Here is a 20,485-nt window from a genome sequence, read left to right as displayed (position 1 = left end):
CGTGTTCGAATTGTTAGATAAGTAGCAACAAAAATTAAATTATCAACTGTATTAAAAAAAAATAATAAATAAATAAAAAAACAAACTCAATAAATTTTATTAAATTTTTTCTAGACAAAATGAATAATGAAATTCGAGGTTAGCTTTTTAATGTAAAAAGTAAACGTATAAATCTTTTAAGCTTTAAAATCTACGTTTTGAGTGCGGTTAACATAAATAATGTAATTTCTAGATCAAAGTCTTTTGTATACAAATTACGTTTTTATAACGATTGAAATACAAATTATCGTGAAATTTGGCTCTTGATTTTTATTATTGTTGTTAATATACATAAAAAAAAAAAAATAAACCTCTAGCAAATTAAAATAACCATAAATATACTGATAATAATAAGTTCTTTCATCATTGAATTTATTATTTCTATTATAATTGTAAACATATCAATAAGAATTTTAAAATGGCTATGTTTTAATTTATCAAAATGAATACTTTCCATTCACGAATACCTTTCATTAATTTTTATATTTTTTTTTATTAACAAAAATTAAAAAAGAAAAATAACTAACAATAATAATAATCAAGAGAAGATAGTAAACCGATAAAAAATGATCATTATCTCGAAAACTGTGATGGGTCAAATGATGTGTGTTGCTGATTGTTATATAGTCTGTACGTTCAAATAAAATCTTTGCGAGAAAAATGGTTGGATAGGTACTATATTTTTTACGACTACATTATCTTTCCTCTTATTTTTCTTTTTTAATATATAAGTAATTTTTAAAATTTGATAATATTTTTATGTGTGAAATTAAAATATTATTGTATTTGATTTTGCATATCGTATTTAATGAAAATAAATTTCACTTTTCCATTTAACACTATTAATTAATTTTTTTTGTAGCTAAAAATAATTGATAAAAACTTATAATAGCTATTTTTCCTGCTATTGTTATTTAACTCCATAATTATAAAAATCTGTAAGCAAATAGTACAAGAGTTTTAATAATAATAGTATAAAAAATATGACAATGATACGACAATATGAAAATATTCACGTTGTGTTTAGGATAATTTCTCACTATTCATACATTTTTCAAGTACCTGTGAAGCATTTCATTAAATTTTGCGAAAATAAATATTTTCAAATTAATTAAAAATTTACCAACATTTAACGAAGTGGATATATAATTCTTACTGTTTGTCTCTAATATATTTTTATTTTCGTTTTATTTGAAATTATTGCTGAATTATAATACCTTAAAAAAAAAAATCAATACCGTTATAACCTCATATTTACTACATATTATTTTATCATGTCGTAAGAATCAATTATTAGAATATTTAGGATATTAAATACAGTATTTGCTTATATAAATAATATAATCTATATATATATAAAAATCTCGTGTCACAGTGTTTGTGACTATACTCCACCAAAACGGCTTAACTGATTTCAATGAAATTTTGTACATGCATTTGATAGGTCTGCGAATAGGTTTTTATCTATTTTTTATACTCGTAAGTGCTACTGTTTTATAAATCGTAGCTTAATTTAATAATTTTTGACCCGATCGATAACTGCGCAATTGAAAATGAATTATTAAATGATACTATTAAAAACTATTTAAAAACTATTAATTTTATTTTTGGTATTAAATGACGGGTATTGCATAAATATTAAACAACAAGATCCCGCAACAGGTGCTAAAACAAACAAGAATGCTAGTTCGAAGGATTATTATACATATCGGTTGATGATTAGATGCGATCAGGACAACGTTATTCTAGGATGTCGTGAGCTTGGTCAACAATTCATGGTCGACATATATGTAAAGATAGAGAGCGGAAAATTACGATACTTGCGATTCAATCAAAAAAAGCTGCGTGTAGAAGATTCTCAAAACAATTGTTAGATATCGTTGATGGGAAAATTATTACAGATGAAACGGGATGTATACAATTACCAACTGATTTCTGCACAATCATTGATTCGCAAGATGCTCTCATTAACCAGATATTTCTCAGTGTACATAAACAATACACAAATCATTAGTGGCTGGCAGAAAGAGCAATTTTAGCAGCAAAAAAACGTCAACGAATCAAATCTTAAGATACAACATTTATTACCAGGAGACTTGGTGTCATACAAATTTATTGATACAGTTTGCAATGCTATTGAAGCTGTAAATTATTCAACAGAGTTTTTAAACTCATTGGATTTACCAGGCATGCCACCGCATAATTTACAACTGGAGGTTAGATCTCCAGTTATTTTGCATCGTTAGTTATTTTGAACCCACCACGGTAGTCCAACGGCATGCGATTATTCATTAAAAAATTAATGAAAAATGTTATCGAAGCCATCATTTTAAATGACAAATTCCGAGGCGAAAATATATTATTACCACGAATCCCTATTATACCCACAGATGTACCAATACAATTTAAACGCCTTCAATTTCCAATTAGATTGGCATTTGCAATGACTATCAATAAGTCTCAAGGCCAAGTGATGTCTGTCTGTGGTTAAGATTTGAGCACATCATTTTTTTTCACATGGACAATTATACGTGGCATGCTCTCGAAACATCCAGTTTGTTTGTGTTGGCGAAAGGTGGGATAATAAAAAAATATTGTACACTCTGATGCATTAAGGAATTGATATTGTTTAATTACTAACATTGTCATAATTAGCGATATATATATTCGTATAATTTTAATGGATCAATTTTAATAAATTATTAAAAAAATAACTGTTTGATATTCTTTTCATTTTTATATTTCGTCACCGTTCACAACACTCTATACCTCTTCCACTTATATACCACATCCTTCCGCACCAATATTAAATTAGTTATTTTTTTCTAGCAAAATATTCTCTAGAAATAATTTATATGACAAAACAACGTTTGTCGGGTCAGCTAGTGATAATATAATAATAATAATAATAATAATGATAAAAATAATATCTTGTTTAGTTTTTAATAAACAGTAGCAGCTGGCTTATTAAATAATAAAAAAAATTAATCCAATAAGGAAATCATAATAGGTTAATGATAATGAAATGGCTCATTGTGAAAAAAACTAAAAATCATATAAAATACTTAAAATTGCATAAATTATTTATTAATTTAATAAATAAAATAATATATTATATTTTATATTTTATATTTAATTTATATTGTATATTATATGTTATAATATAACATTATATCTATTCATAAATCTCAAAATAAATATTGCATATAAGACATTATTACTGGAGAGGATCAAACAGTTTTATAGTGTAAATACAATGGACCTTAAATCATTGATTGAAATACAATCATAACATTATTAGGTATGTTAAATTATTATTATTTTATGTAATGTATTTTTGTTCAGAATATTTTGTTCGGTATTTCGTGAAAAAAAAAAAAAAAAAACTAGTCAGTTCTACCGTAGAGGGTAATGTTTTACAAATTTAACATGATTTTAAATCGAAATTCTTGCGCAAACCCACGTCATTACTCTTCTGTGAAAAAATGTCAATGTAAATACGCGTGTTGGAATATCTGGTATGGATAAAGCTGAACAAATGTATTCAAAATCATTGTGAATTGTACAGGCCATTATTATATATATATTGACGTTTTCTATTCGAAAAGAATAAATTGTCTACCAATTGGTACATTTAATGAGAATAATAATTCTTGTTGAATGTACCATTTGTAAGTGAGTTGATCTTACCTGAAACATATGTGTATGCGAGTGTTTCGTTTGTGAATCTTATATTAGTTTGACAATTTTAACTTCTATAGACGACACTTACGCTCAAACAAACTTACAAACGCAACCATATCTGTTGTGAGAAAGACATCTTTCAACATAACGGTAATAAGCTATTATCAAGTATTCACTCCGTTATTAAAAGTCAAGTTGTTATTTTATAAACGGAACATTTAGATGCTCATACTCTGCAGCTCACACATAAATCAAATGAAATTGTTCTTAAATATTCTAAACATTCAGTAGAATAAATCTTGGTTAAGCTACTATACTGTGAAATTTATAATTAGAATATTTTTTTAGTAGACAAATGCGTCGTCATCCGGTAAAAAATACCGTTATCCATGAGGTGTATTATAGGGATAATTTACCAAGCGGATTTTTAAATATCCATAATACTTATAATTTTTATAAGATCTTACATAATATCATTCCACGATCTATCAAGATGTCACCCATAGCAAACATCATTCAACATGTTCTAAGTATGGGTATATTATTTGTGCAGTTATGTATAGTTTATGTATGCTTCTTCTATCGTAGAGATCAGACGTCTCCAAACTACGGCCCGCGGCCGAATATGGTCCGCGAACAAGTTTTAACCGGCCCGTGACCTGCATAGGACGCATAGATAAATATAGATATATAATATATCAATAAATATAAGATAGGTATGTGTAATTCAAAAAGTCGTTATCGCGGGCACGTATCATAAAAATGTATGAACTGAAATTATTTTATCTAGTTATTTATATAAGTTAAACTCAATATGAGAGAGCCACATTGATGAGCGTTACAACAAAATCAATCCACAACGTTTGTTTATTTACCTATGCGGCTACGTCTGTGCAGTGCAATGTATTTTAGTATTTATTATAAATATTATCTTTACCTACTAATTTAATATTCATCAAATCAACATGTCAGGAAAGGGGATTGAAAAGGAAAATAGATTCAGAATGTCGTGTTTTCAATGAAAAGTGGTCGTTGGATTATTTGGTTATTTATTCAGGTAACAAAATAATATGTTTAATTTGCAAAGAAAGTATTTTTATACTTAAGGAGTACAATATTCAAAGGCATTATGAAACTAAACATATGACAACTTTTTCCAAATTTACTGAGAAATTACGTTTAAATAAATTGCAGTCACTTCAAAATAATTTTTCATCACAAGAATTTTTATTTAAAAAACAAATTAATATTAATGAAGCTGCTACGAAAGCTAGTTTTCATATATTACATTTATTGTCAAAAAGAGGAAAAGTGAAGGAAACTAATGGTAGTTTAATAAAAGAATGTATAATTCAAGCAGTTGAAGAAATTTGTCCAGAAAAAATTGATACTTTTAAAAATATTAGCCTTTCTGCTAACACTGTTACTCGTAGAATAGAAGGTATTAGTAATAATTTTAATTACCAGGTTAATAACAAGATTAAAGAATTCATTTCGTTTAGTATAGCACTTGACGAATGAACAGATGTATCTGATACGTCATAGTTACTTTTATATATTCGTGGTGTTAATAAAGATTTAGAAATTTCAAATGATTTACTTTCTGTACATAGCATGCATGGACTTACGATAGGTATCGACATATTTAAAGTTGTCGATAAATCATTTTTAAAGAATAATTTGAAGTGGGAAATTTTTAAATGTATCACTACTGATGGCGGAAAAAACATATGTGATAAATAAAGGTTTAATTGGACAGATATTTACGAGTTGTGAAAAAGAAGGTTTTAAATCAATGACTTTGTATTGTATTATTCATCAGCAGGCATTATGCGGAAAGACTTTAGACTTGTCTTGTGTTATGGATCCAGTAGTTTCAACAGTAAATTTTATTCGTTCGAGCGCACTTGGGCATCGTCAGTTTCAAAATTTTTTCAAAGAAATAGAACCAGAGTACCCAAATATACTGTATTTTACAGCAGTTCGATGGCTTAGCCGTGGAAAAGTCCTATCGCGATTTTTTGGGCTAAGAAATAAAATATTTCTAATTGAAAAAATCGACCACTGCCTTTACTTACAAATAGTGAGTGGGTTCGGAAATTAGCTTTTTAGTGGATATCACAAAACATATAAACGACTTCAATCTCAAGTTATAAGGTAGAGATGTTCATATTTGCGATATTTACACATTAGTAAAAGCATTTAGGCAAAAACTTATTTTATTTGAAACACAAGTTTCAAAATATTGTTTTACTCATTTTTTACGAGTACTTGCGATAAATATAATAAAGAATCTAAAACACAATTTCCAATTGAATTCGCTCAAAAAATAATTTCTGAATTAAAAATTCAATTTAAATAATGTTTTTCTGATCTTGACGAAAAATCTGAAGACATAAATATTTTTCAAAATCCGTTTGGTTGTGATATTGAGAAGTTACCTCCTACCCTTCAAATGGAAATAATTGATTTGCAGTGACTTTAGTTGATTTTTATAAATTTCTACCAGATACACAATATCCAAATTTAAAAAAAATTGCTATTGATTATATATCTATATTTGCTACAACTTTTTCCAAAATGAAATACATTTAATCAAAATATAGATCAGCCATGACGGACAAACATTTGGAGGCGATTTTGAAAATTGGAACTAGTGACATATAACCTTAATTCGATAAAATACTGGCAAAAAAATATCAATTTCATAATTTTCATTAATAAAAAAATTATTTCAAAAGTTGAAATCTTATATTATATTTATATTTATTTTTATTTAAATATATTGTAAAGTAAACGATATTTTATAAAAAAAAATGTAAAGTAAACATATTTATTTACCTATATTTACCTATATTTTCATAAAATTTAAAATTATATCTGTTAATACATTTTTGGCCCACTAAGAGCATTTGATTTTTTTTGTGGCCCTTAAATAAAGTTTGGAAATCTTTGGTATAGATGATACAATATTACTGTAGTAACTACATAACCCATGACTACTCGATACGTTTAAAATATAAACTATTTTAGTAAGATATATCGAATATGTATAGCTAAATGTATGTATATAATGTAATGTATGTAGCTGAATGTATAGCTAAATCGAAATGTAATTAAACTCAAAACCCAAGCGAAATAAAATCGTACGAATTCTATGAACCATGAAAGTACTTCGAACACAATTATATTATAATGTGTAATAGTTGATTTAAATATTATACTACGTTCGTTCTGTGCTGTAGTAATAAATAAATGCTGTATAAATAAGAATCGTAATAGGGAACGCCATACAACTAATAGTCAAACATAGTAGTTGTTTAGTTTTTTTTTCGAATTCAACCGTATATGTACAACAGTATTAGTAATAATAATAATAATGATTAGTAGATTATTTGTTGTGCCGTTGATAAGTTTTACTGTATTATCTCAATAAAACGTTTTACGTTCGTAAATAATATGCACGGAAACGACTGTTGGAAGTACGCGGTTTAGTGGTGGTGATCGTCGACAGTAATTTAATTCCGTACGACGGATACAGCGCGCACGCATACCTACATACGTATACGTATGTGCATGTGCCACTGCACGTCCATATTATTAATGACCCTCAACGCTGATTAATTCAGTGTTAATGTTTTATTATTTTCACTTTGAACGCAACAATAATCCTTTCGTTTGGTTCGCGCGCTGCTACGTTACGACCGCCGTCCCCGAGGGAAAATTCTACGACGATCGGTCAACGTCTGCGCCAACATATATACGTAGGTACCTTCGAAACAAAGTACGGGTGGTGATCATTGGGCGCGCGCAGAACGTTTTGGGAAGCCAAAACGAAATCTAAACCGTTTGCCGAGCGTTCGGGTGTAAGTACTAGGCGCGTACGGTTAGTTGGTCACGTCCGTTTACCCTCGACAACGATCGGCCGCGGTATAAATTTGATACATCCATCGGCCACGGGGAAAGGATCGATCGAGATGGACGCGAGAAATCGGGAAGAAGCACAATGACAACATCAACGGTGACGACGACAAAAATTCTGGTACCAAGAGGACGGAAAAAAACAAACAAATAAATAAACTTTATACGTGACGTACGCGGTATGCTCCGTCGACTGTCTGAAATCCCAGCGCAGATCTTATTCTACTTCATTTTATTTTAGATATTTTATTTTTAAAAGTCAATTATTATATACTTGTCCATTGTGGCTGCAGTGGACGACGATTTACGATTACTTAGAGTGATATGTCTGAAAAAAAAAATTATTACAGCCGAGCGACGACCCATCGGTATAAACAGTTGGATAGAATTTTCGCTATAAAAAAAACTGTACCATGTACTATTACGCGCCGTCGGAAATATGTCCTGTGCGCGTACAAGACTATAAAACACATTTGGTCTTAGATGACTGGTTATTTGTACCGGGGGGGCAAGAGAAAACTCGTGCGCCAGCGGGAAATTTAAAGATAAATTGAAAGTCACCTAACCTTTCGGAAAAATATTTTTTAGTTCTTTCGAAAAAATTATTTCACGAGATTAAATAAAAATTGATAAATAACGGAAATAGTGATTTTTTTTTTCGATTTATATACATAAATAAGAAATAATAATAATTTCATAGTAGGCAAATCACTCAAAAAATTGCTAGTTTTCATCGAGCTGTTTTGTATCTGTATATATTTTCTATTAAAAATATAACGTGGGAATAATAGTTTTATTCGAAAATGATATAACTAAGGTAGACTTGCATGTTCGTCATGCAATATTCTTGAATAACAATGAGTTATTATTATACTATATATTTTTATAATCGATGTAAAAAATCTATGCATTAAACTCTTAATATTTTATTCAGATATATTCAGTATATTATTTTTCTAACAATTAAAATAAACTGACGTACCTTACTATAACAGGTTTTTCACTGCCAGCTACGAATCCGAATCCCAGTTCATGATGTCTTTTCAAAGTAACGAGTCTAGGTTTCGGGCTCTCCTCCACCAAATCAGTCCTAGGATCTTCATAGCTGGTTGTTTTTGTGATGTGGCTAGAGGGGAAATCCATAATATTTATTATACCTACTCAATAAAAATATATAATTTTATTTATTTAAATGGCCATTGAAAAATTGACAACACAAAGCAACAAAATTATTTTATATAGTAAACAATGATTAATATACATAACATAGTTTTGTTTTGCGGATTTACAAGTTGAACACATGATTTTAATATTGAGAATAAAATGTTTAATGTTAATACGTTCAGTTTTGAACAAGAACATTAAATCTCTAGTTTTATTTTTAATGTTATCATAATCAATACTATAAATGAATAAATAATTAAAATAACAGTATGTATTGTTAATCGTTTAGTATTGATTAGATACATATAATCTAAATGTGATTTTTTTTTTTAGGGATTTTAGCATCAAAAATACAATCAATGTATATTTAATCATATATTATGTGTAGGAGCATAAGCTTAACCGGAGCCAACCGACCAGCAAACGATCAACCACTCTGCCATGTCATGTCCTATTAATGTCAACATAGCTAACTATCTGTATACATATACATATACATATATATATTGGTGAATGTAAAAATTATTTGTTTTGAATTTAATGTTTCCGTAACGAGTTTTGAAACGAATTCGATAAATTATATTCTTCGACAGATTTATCATGCTATATAATTTTATAATAGTATTTTAGTATTTATTCTTAATCCACTGTCTACACAATTATATTCGAATAACCAGAATAATAGTGTTGGATATCCATTTATTTCCAATGAGGTCGTTAACTACTTTTTATCCTAGTACACATAGACACAAAAAAGTAAACATAAGAAACGTCAGAATAATAGGTATAGCCGTCTCATCAAAACAGATAAAATACCATTAATCAATGGAAGTATTTTAAATTACAAGGTGAATGTCAACTTATATTAGTGCAAATATTTTATTGTTTTTAACAATTTATATATAATATAATATATAAATATATGATAATTTAAATAAACTTTTCTTTATTAAAATAATATAATACCAAATAAAAATATAAATAGTTCTTTTTTATACACCTAATTTAATGTATGTTTAACAAACATTTCTCCATTTTATATTATGTATTGATAAGTTTACAATATTTCTATTCTAAAAATTTTAAAATTATTATATTTTTACAAATTTTTGGATTAAACGAAAATACTATAAGTACGTTTAATTGGTGTCTGTTACTGGCGAAATGATAGTTACACGAACTCCGATGGTTTTTAATGTTTAATTATTTAATTTCACAATATTGGTAGAAATATGCTTCATCTAAACGCCATTATAAATACTATTTATCAGGGATTGATCACCGAGTGTAATTTGAAATTTTTGAATTAGTTCATTTCTGAGAAACTGTTGATCTTAAGTGTCATAGTATATTTGATATACACTTGGAATAACATAAATGAATGCACGACGCTTTTATAGTCGGTATTAAAATAAAAGAAGATATAAAATTCATAATAACAGACATATATATATATATATATATATATATAATGTTTCAAGCAGCAAATGTTTTTTCAATCGATAGTATAATATGTTTTGAGACATTATTATTTATTCAATTGTATCACATTATAATATTTCTAAATGGACTAAAAATCTGAGTTGTATTTTATTATATTATGGCATAAAGTGCGACAATATGATATATCATATCTTTATGAAATACAGATTTTCGACGACGATTCGTACAAGTATACCACACGTGTTTAATATATAATATACATATATTTAAGTTTGCATGTATGGTAAATCATGTGAAATATTATACTACAAAATAAAAAACCATTAAAAATAATTGAACTACTAAACAACCGAGAAAAATCGGTTTATAGTATATTAAAATAAATGTAAAATACTGTAAGAAAAGCGTTCGATCGATGGTTATTATACTTGGTTGGTTATCAATGTTATACATCAGTGGTTCTTAATCGGAGTGATATGTCCCCAAAGGTGACATGGACCAAGCGTAAGGGTAACACGAAATATCCACGGTAAAAGGAAAAACAAATAAGAAAATAATTATTTTTTTTAAATAAAATTATATTAAATTGTCACTTCTGCGATATAAATAGTATATCTCAAAATTCGTACCTTTATATTATTTATATTTTGTCTATATTACACAATAAATATTGTTTATTATTTTGATGTTATGGCGACACAGTGATTTTAGGGACTAAATGTAACACAAATCAAAAAAGGTGATGTACACATCGTCAAAATAGGTAAAGCATTTTTAAAACTCGTAACCAACTAACGGATATCATATGCTTTTAAAAAATGCATTTTTACTTGAAATCGTTATTTATTGTACTAATAATATAACATTCTAAAGTGAGTATAAAAATCTTGAAACATTATCTGATAACATTAAGTACAGTAAAAAAACAAAATATAATAAGCGGCTTTTTATAAAAATGAGAAAAATTAAATTTTAAAAATATATGTTATAATAATTGGACTAATAATAAGTAAACAATAAACAAATTAAACTATAAAAAGTATTGACACAAATAATGAGGGCTTAGGGATCTTAGATTCTCCAAATTACAGCAAATTATAACTACCCCTCCCCCAAAATTAAGTATTAAGTCAGTTATAAGAAATTTTATATAATTACTTTATTTTTATCAGTTTAATAGGGTATTATGATTTAAAATGTTTGGCTATTTGCGCCTATGATAACAAGTATAGTTTAAAACATTAAAAAACGAAAATATTGAGCAATACCTTTTTTATCCGATAGAAATGATTCGACAAATTAAATTATTCATTTATAAAACACAAATTAATAAAATGATTGGACTCGCGTACTAATCGAATTCACTGGAAAACAACAATGATTATACGATTATAACGATAATCATACAAAATAAAAATCAAAAATGAAAATACTCTCTTTCACTATTTATAATACCTATATCAAAAAATGTTTACATAGAATTAAATTTTATTTGCATTCGAAGACTATTTAAAGATTAAATTTTCCGTAAGAATGATTTTAAGTTCATTTTTATAGAAAAGAATGGTGCATGAAAGAAACACACTTTAGGTTTCCTAGAACTTATAAATATTGCTGTGAAAAATATCCTTCAACCAAAAAAAACTCGTTTATACATGAGCAGCTGCGGGAAACTTTTCAGTTCTCAAAGTTTAGTGTGCTTAGTAAAATAGATATACGACCGAAAATGATACGATCTATACTTTCCAAGTTGAATAATCTTAAGATTGATGTTTTTTCTTGTGTATCAGAAGTTTTATTGAGTTTAAGAAAATAAAACTATTTTTGTGTAACTTAATTTTTCATATTATAAATATCTAATTTTTATTATAATTAATTACACTGGTTTTTGAAAATTATCAAACAAATTAAAATTATTTTATGACAGTTGAAGGACGCCAAGACCATAAATTAATATATGATACTCGTAGAATATTATATAGTTACCTGTCAAACCAATATTTTCACTCAAATTTTCAGATAGAGTAATGTACTATTAAACTATTTCATAACCTTTATATTTAGAGCAATTAATATAGTTATCCTATATAGAACTTAAATATTATTATCATAATATAAAGTTTTATAATTAAAAACGTAAAAATATCAGTATAGGTATATTAAATGTATTATTTTACACTTTAGAACACCAATGCAAGTCACGATATATTCGACTTTATAATAAGATATTAAAGCTAAAGATATAATTAACATATTAATTATGCAATTAAATTATAAATTCGCTCTTCGTAATAATAATAATAAAATGTTATCTAACAAAACAATACATGTTTTTAAGTATTGAAGTAAAATAATTAATTAAAAATTAATTACGCATATGTGCACTCTGAATACAAGAATATATATAAATTGAGAATTATTCTTTAAAATAATTAACTCATTTTTATCGAAAACTGAAATAAATACGTAAAGTAAATCCGCGATTATTGTTAAATTTGTTTTGTTTGTCGCACGCGCAAATCCTACACAACGATAATTAGTGCATTTGGAGTGTATATTACAGCACTGCTTTAATTTACCGCACATAGGGTGCACATAAATAGCTGATAACAATAAAAATATATGGTTGCGGTATGAATATTTTACGTACAAAAATAACATTATAGTTGGTTATCTTTTTACATAAAAACGGGTGAATTAAAAAAGAAGAAAAAAAAGATGTACACTGTTCGCGTCTATTACTTTTTTTAAAAATAACTTCTGTTTCCTAATTTTTAATTTTAATCTGTTATTCCTGCTCTCGTCTTCGTTACTACATAAAAACCGATGACATAGTCATGCGTGAGAACACACCGTATCCCCGAGCACACATGTAGTACTACTACTACCACCCGCACTAGCACTACTCGGGGGTAGTTTTTTCATATAAATATATGTATGCACGTACACATGTAAAGTATATATATATATGTGTGTGTGTGTGTAAGAGACCGAATGTGCAAAACGTAACTCATTAAAAACATTGTATGTACGGCAAAGTGGATGGAAAAATGTGCTCAGCTGCACGCGGTCATGAATGTTTGATTACGTTGTGCGGCACTACAAAACGTGCGACTATGTAGGACGGTATGAGAAATTAATGAAAGAATACCACCACCTACCACGGCATAGTGATGCTTACACAGCAAATACTATGTGCGCAGCGTGCCGAGGGAGGAAAAAAAAGGGTGAAAACGCAGGCTACGGTTTAAGAGAATCTTTTTTTTTCTTGTCGAGGTGAAAATATAAGGGTGGAGCAATTTTCTTCTTTATTTTATGGGGGGGGGGGGGGGTAATTTATCGGTATTCGATGATCAGGAGCGAACGCAGGAAAACATTTCGGAAGGGGCTTAAAAATATTTAAAATGTTTATAAACAGCATACTTTATTATTCATTATATAATTACATATATACATTGATTTCAGAATAACAACCAATGCCTCGGAACGTGAAGCTTATGTATTTATATATTAGAACTTGGAATGTGCAATCTATGTACAGGACTGGAACAATGACGATAATCATATTGTACCTGCAACGATATAGATTGGATATAACGGCAGTCCAGGAATGGGATGGATCTGGTAGTATAAAGGCACACGGATTCACAACTCTATACAGTGATGGAAAAAAGCATAAACGAGGTGTAGGCTTTGTAATTAAGGACAAATTGTTATCAAATCTTGTCAAATTTTAACCAATAAATTACAGGATATGCTATATAAAATTTAACTATTGATGGTTTAATATTTTAATAGTAAATTGCTCTGCGCCTACAGAGGATAAAAGTGAAGAGGTAAATAATGCTTTCTATGACAAGCTAGGCAAAATATATGATATCACCTACCAGAATATCACATTGTGGAAAAATAAAAAACCAAATAAATTATATAATTTTTGATTGGCGAATAAGATCATGCGTGGCAGATGTAAGAAGTATGAGATGCTGTACCGCGTTCTCAGATAATTTTCTAATAAAAATAAAATTCAGGCTAAAGATTTAGATAGAATGGCAGAACAAACAAGATTTTAAAAAGAAAATCAATAAGGAGTTACTAAAGGAAATCAAAACCAAGGAATACCAGGAAAAACTAAATAGATATCTTTCAAATAATGAATAAGAGACAAATATAGATGATTTGTAGGGAGGTATAGAAAAAGCGGTAAAAAGAACAGCAGTAGAGGTACTAAGTCATGAACTGCAGAGAAAGAAGAAACCATGGCTTAATGATCAGTGTAAAAAGGCCACGAAAAAAAGGGATCAAGATTAAAAGTAATAGAGAACCCGAGTGAAGAAAATAAAATAACATTAGCCATAAAATAATGAGAGGTTAAGAAAGTCATAAGGATGAACAAAAAATCATTTGAAAAAGAAAGAATAGAGCTTATAGAAAACAGTAGAAAAAATAATACACGAATCTTTTTAGAAAAAGCAAGCAAAGTTAAACTTGGTTTCAAACGCAGAACAATAATAATTATAGGAGTAGATGAAACTTTATTGATCAAGAACGCAAAAATTATAGATGAGTTTAAAAATATATTTAAGTCTTTATAAAATCAACTTAGTAGAAACACAATCATAGAAAAACGTGCCTAAGTAGAACAAAACTTAGAACCGCCAACAAGAGCAGAATTAGGTTGGTTTGGAAATGCTTAAAAATAGTAAAGCGGCTGGAGAAGATGAAATAGTGATTTAAGAAAGCAGGACCAAAATTAATAAATTAGCTACATAATCTGATCAATAAAATTTGGAAAAGTGAAGAAATACCAAGTTCGTGGCGTATATCTGTTCTATGCCCTAGATATATTTAAAAAGGGAGATTCTATGTATTGTAAAAATTACAGGGGGATCCCATTATTAAATTCTTCATACAAAATACTGCCTACTATTCTACTCAATAGAAAAAAACCTTATTTATACGAAATAAAGATTACCAGACAGGAATTATGACAGGAAAATCAACCTTGAATCAAATACATATCGTTAAAATAATAACTGAAAAAGTCATGAATTCGGCAAAGATGTTCACCTTCATTTTATAGATTTCAAAGCTGCTTACAATTAAATTAATAGAAACAAACTATGAAGTGCATTGTGCCATTTGGGTCTACCTGAAAAGCTTATGAGATTAATCTGGACATGTGTAACAGGAATCAAAGTGCAAAGTTAAATTTGGAAACAGAATATCAGAAGACTTCGAAGTAGTAACTGGGCTAAGGCAAGGGGATGCCTTATCTCCAGTATTGTTCAATATAGTGTTGGAGTCAGTCATCAGAGATACCTTGGTCATAGCAAATAGAGTTAAAATTGAAGTTGAAAAACAATTTGTAGTAGTCGCATATACAGATGATATTGTCATAATGGCAGAAAATGAAGTGAATCTAAAGAATATTATAAGAAATCTACTTGAAAATGGAAAGAAAATAGGGTTAACAATAAACGAAGATAAGACAAAATACGGTCATGACTAAAAATAACAGTAGAGTAGGACACTCGGAATTTGATGACTATAAATTTGAAAAAGTGGATAATTTTAAATATTTAGGGGTGGACATTAATTAGGATCAAAACGGACATAAAGAAATAAATATAATCTCCTAATATCAGATGCTACTTTGAATTGGTACCTCTATTTAAATCAAAGATTTTATCATGAAAATCAAGAATAACACTTTACAAAGTTCTAGTGAGACCAGTTGCCTTATATACATGTGGTGTATGGGCTACAACCAAAAGCGCCCATAGAAAAATTCTCAAGAGGGGGGGGGACAACATTTTAATTTTTCAATCTATTCATAAATAGAAATGATCCACGATATAAGAAGGGGTTTACAATTTTACATTATACTATTACATCATATATATCAAACTAGAAGACTATAAAATAATAATAATTTAACCAATTTACCATAAAAGTAATTTATTGAAATTTTTATTTAATTAAGAATATAAATTGGACACTTAAAACATAAGTTATATTTATTAAAATATTAATTTATAAATATTATGGTTGAGTACACATACACATACTCGTATATACATACCGTATTTCTGGAAATACACAATATTTTAAGAATTGATAATTATCCATAGAATAGAAATGAAAAAACGTATTGTTATTTATAGCTGATAATCTGATTTTCCAAAAAAAATAAATAGATTTTTCATAAACAAATTATAGATTTTCATATATTAAATTAAATTTTTAAATTATTTTAAATGAATATATTCTGATCATAGTAAGCAATTTTCCAACATTTTTGATATTTTCCAGGGGGAGGACATGTCCCTCCCTTGCCCGGGGGCATATGGGCCATATAGGCCATATGGGCGCCCTTGGCTACAACGAAATCGGACGAACTCAAATTGGCGATTTTTGAAGGGTAGATATCAAGAAGAGTCTATGGATTCAAAAGAAATAGCAAGGGAGAATATGAGATAAGAAAAAACCAGGAGATTAAAGATCTGTATGGAGAAGCGACCATCAATAGTGTGTTAAAAAGTAGTAGATTGAGATGGACTGAACACGTGTGGATCTCAGAGAAAATGACAAGACAAGTTACAGAATGGAAACGAAAAACAAAACAAAAATACGTCCTAGACAAAGATGAAAAGATAGAGTGGACAAGGACTTAGAAGAGCTTGGAATTGAGAACGGAGTTGAACCGGCTAAGGAAGGAGATCAGTGGAGACAAGTGGTTGATGCGGCAATGAGCCTAAATGGCTTGTAAAACGTCATACATACATACATACATATATATACATGTACATATTTTAAACTTCATAAGAAAATTTAGAATAGTTATTACATTTTTAGGTTAGGTTATTTTTTTTACTACATTTTTTATAATATTTAGGAGGGAGTTGAACTCCTAAAACTCCCCTTCGTTTCCGCTTCTCGATAGTCAGTTATCGGCATTACAATAAGCATCATCAGTACATGTATACTACGTATTAGAGATGTTTTGGTTACCCTGCAATTTATCGATACCCAAGTACTCCATATCATAATAAAGACTCGGCCCTTATCCAGTACCTGGCTTATTGAACTCCTCAGTCCCCTTACCTATACTACTTAATATACTAGGTAATTAATAATATTAGATTGAAGCAAGTTATTGAAAATCGAGTCAGATTAAAACTCATGTAAACTAATGTTTTATTTTTTTATTAATATTTATAAACACAAATTTTAACGAACATTTTTGTATTGTATTTATTTGAAAGCTATGTACCACTATTATCAGTACCACGGAAAAAAGATTATTAGGTCGGATGATTGTTACTTGCTTAGCATCTTCTCTGTAAAACCTTAATTCCGCTTCTCTAACCTTTATATGCATGCATATTGTATATTATATACTCACGAAACGAATGTTCGTCTACAGCTTTTATAACAGTAGCGTGTATATATGGAACGTGCAGACATCAAAAAAATAATAATAACTCGAATTTTTATCGATTCGTTTTTATGTACTCCGCGTGAGTAGAAGCGATGAAATATATTATTATTGTAAAGACCAAACTTCGTATGTGTATATGGACTAAATAAAATACCAACATCGGTGGCGGGTGAACACTCGATGAAATAATAATAAAAAAATACCAATCCTTATATGATTTCCATTTTCCTTCCCCCACACCACTAAATATCTACACCAAACGAAAAGGAAAAATATCACAACATATTGTATGAAGTATTTTTTTTTTTTTTATAGTCTCACATTTCGAAAATAGTAAACTTTAATTTTAAATTATTAAAATGCGTTTTATTCATTCAATACTAAAATGCATAATATGAGTATTTACCATACCGCCCATACTTGCCTATTTTGTCTTATGTTCATCACTTCAAGTTTAGACTTTCAAGTTACTTAGCTGTTTTATCAATAAATCATTAAACATTTAAGTATTTATTCAACACTCAAATTTCAGTTTTGTTTGTAATATAATTTATAGTGAATCGTATGAATTTAACAAATTTTTATTTTTATTTTAATAATCATTAACAAATTAAATATAATCATGTTAATCAAAAATATATTTTTGATCGATGCGTTAAAAATAAAACTATCAGGAACATATAGATATTTATTAATAATAATTATACAGAGAATAAAAAATATAATGAAAGGGGAAAAATTAAACTGTACAAAAACTATATGTTATATGATTTATAAATATTATATAATTTTTAAATACGAAATCATAACTCATATCTATTATAATACTAAAAAATTAATGCTAACTTATAACTTTAGTATAATGTCTAAATTAACCATCAAAAAATTCTACTTGCTTAAACATATTTCAAATCGCATGTAATTATCGTATAATTACACGTAGTGTACTATCATAATTACAGCATTACGTATAGCCATAAAATGTCACAATTTATTTCAATAACTAAAAAAGTTGGTATAAAAATACAAAAAAAAATGAAAACTATGTTACATTTAATATATAATATAAAACATAATATTCATGAATTCCCTAATGTGCGATCTTCGTACATTTCCCTTGTCACAATTTAATTAAAAACGATCGTATTTAATTTCATATCAAGATAGGTTACTCACTAAAATTTAATTTCATTACAGTTAGGTACTATAATTGTTTAATACTCTAATAGATGTTTCTCAATGTCAATTTTTTTTCCATTTCTTTGAACGAAAATTATACGTATCTGTATTATTAAATGTAATACTCGTCGTCCATTACTGTATAATGGGAAGTGCAGTTAATATATTTAAATATTAAAGTTGGGAAACCACAATGATTGCTCTTTCTAACATAACTTTAATATAAATGGTACATTATTATAATATAAATTTGTTTTTAAAAAATAATTAATATAACGTTGTGTTATTCTGCAAATATGTTTGTAATTCTATATTTTGATCGATAAAAAAGATAGATACTGTGTTCTCTTGATTTATTAATATTAATATACATGCAAATCGTCATACGAGTAACGTGATAAATATATTGTTATATTATGTAAAGCCAGTTTTAGCATATTAATTATTTACTAATTATTTTAGTAAAATTGATGTTTTATTATATTTAAACTGTATCTCATCTCCCGTTTTAGATTTTTGATTTGGTAGACTTACTTTGAAAATAACTTGAAATACTTGTAATACAAATAACTTGTACCATAACAGTGTTATATTTACTAATAAAGGAGACTACTAAATATACTTAAAATATAAAAAATTGTATTTTTGTGAAATATAAATTCTGTAATCTATTAAACATGGATTTATATGAATATGAATTGATAATAATAATAATAATAATAATTTTCATCGTGTCGTAATACCTTTATGTATTTGCCTTGATTTTGACGAACGAATAGCAGTAAAGTATCTTAAAAAATATAAGTAAAATACTATTGCTCATAATTAGGGCCCGGAATTGTATGCATTTGCATATTTTTATATATTAAACTAAAAAGTAGCTAGGTAAGACAGAAATTTGAATCTTAATCTAATGTTTTGGTATGCGAAATTAAATTTGGCATATTTTTGCATATTTAGTACATTTCAAATTATTATGCATGTTTTAGCATTTTTCTGAAATATAATGCATATATAGAAAAAAAATATTAAGAATTTATTAATACTATAATTTATTACTTAGCGCATGTCCATCGTAAATTCTATGAATCGTGCAGTTATATAATTTGATTTTTTGTGTTATAATAAGATAAGATAAAGTTTTTTAAAATTATCAATAGGATAGTAACTCTCCAAGTAATTAAAAATATTATAAAAATCCGCTTGATTTTTTTAAATTTATTTTCGTTTATGACTATTTGTTTCGATGAGCGAGTGTTCAAAATACAATTTAATTTCAATACAGTTCCATACAGTTCAATAAAATATAAAAAATACAGTTGATATATATTTTTTTTGTTGAATATTAATTATTTAATGAATTGTATAAATTTTAAAATTAAATAAATTTAATAAATAATAAACATGCATTTTTGTTTCCATATTTTCGCATATTTTTGCATATTTTGAGTGCATATTTGAATGATAATAATCGCATAAATGCATGTTTCGTATGTTTTTAGTGCATATAACTCCGGGCCTTACTCATAATTATTATAATTAATAATACATTGTTATCTATGAAATATGCAGTTTTTAATTGCGTTTACATTCATAAGTTGTTTCCGGGAA

At 27.7% G+C, this 20,485-nt stretch overlaps 1 protein-coding gene across 3 annotated transcripts in view; it reads right to left on the bottom strand.

Moving 5' to 3' along the window:
* The window catches only part of LOC112683612 (FERM and PDZ domain-containing protein 4), an 81,725-nt gene that overhangs the window by 12,895 nt on the left and 48,345 nt on the right, over nucleotides 1-20,485 (bottom strand). For all 3 annotated transcript variants that reach the window (XM_025554713.1, XM_025554714.1, XM_025554715.1), the window contains exon 3: nucleotides 8,627-8,770. In XM_025554713.1, coding sequence (XP_025410498.1) covers nucleotides 8,627-8,770 — 144 coding nt within the window. The remainder of the gene's footprint in view (nucleotides 1-8,626; nucleotides 8,771-20,485) is intronic.

This window comes from Sipha flava, unplaced genomic scaffold (assembly GCF_003268045.1).
Source record: "Sipha flava isolate LNK unplaced genomic scaffold, YSA_version1 231_pilon_pilon, whole genome shotgun sequence".
Classification (NCBI taxonomy): Eukaryota; Metazoa; Arthropoda; class Insecta; order Hemiptera; family Aphididae; genus Sipha; species Sipha flava.
This window is presented reverse-complemented; position numbering and strand designations above follow the sequence as displayed.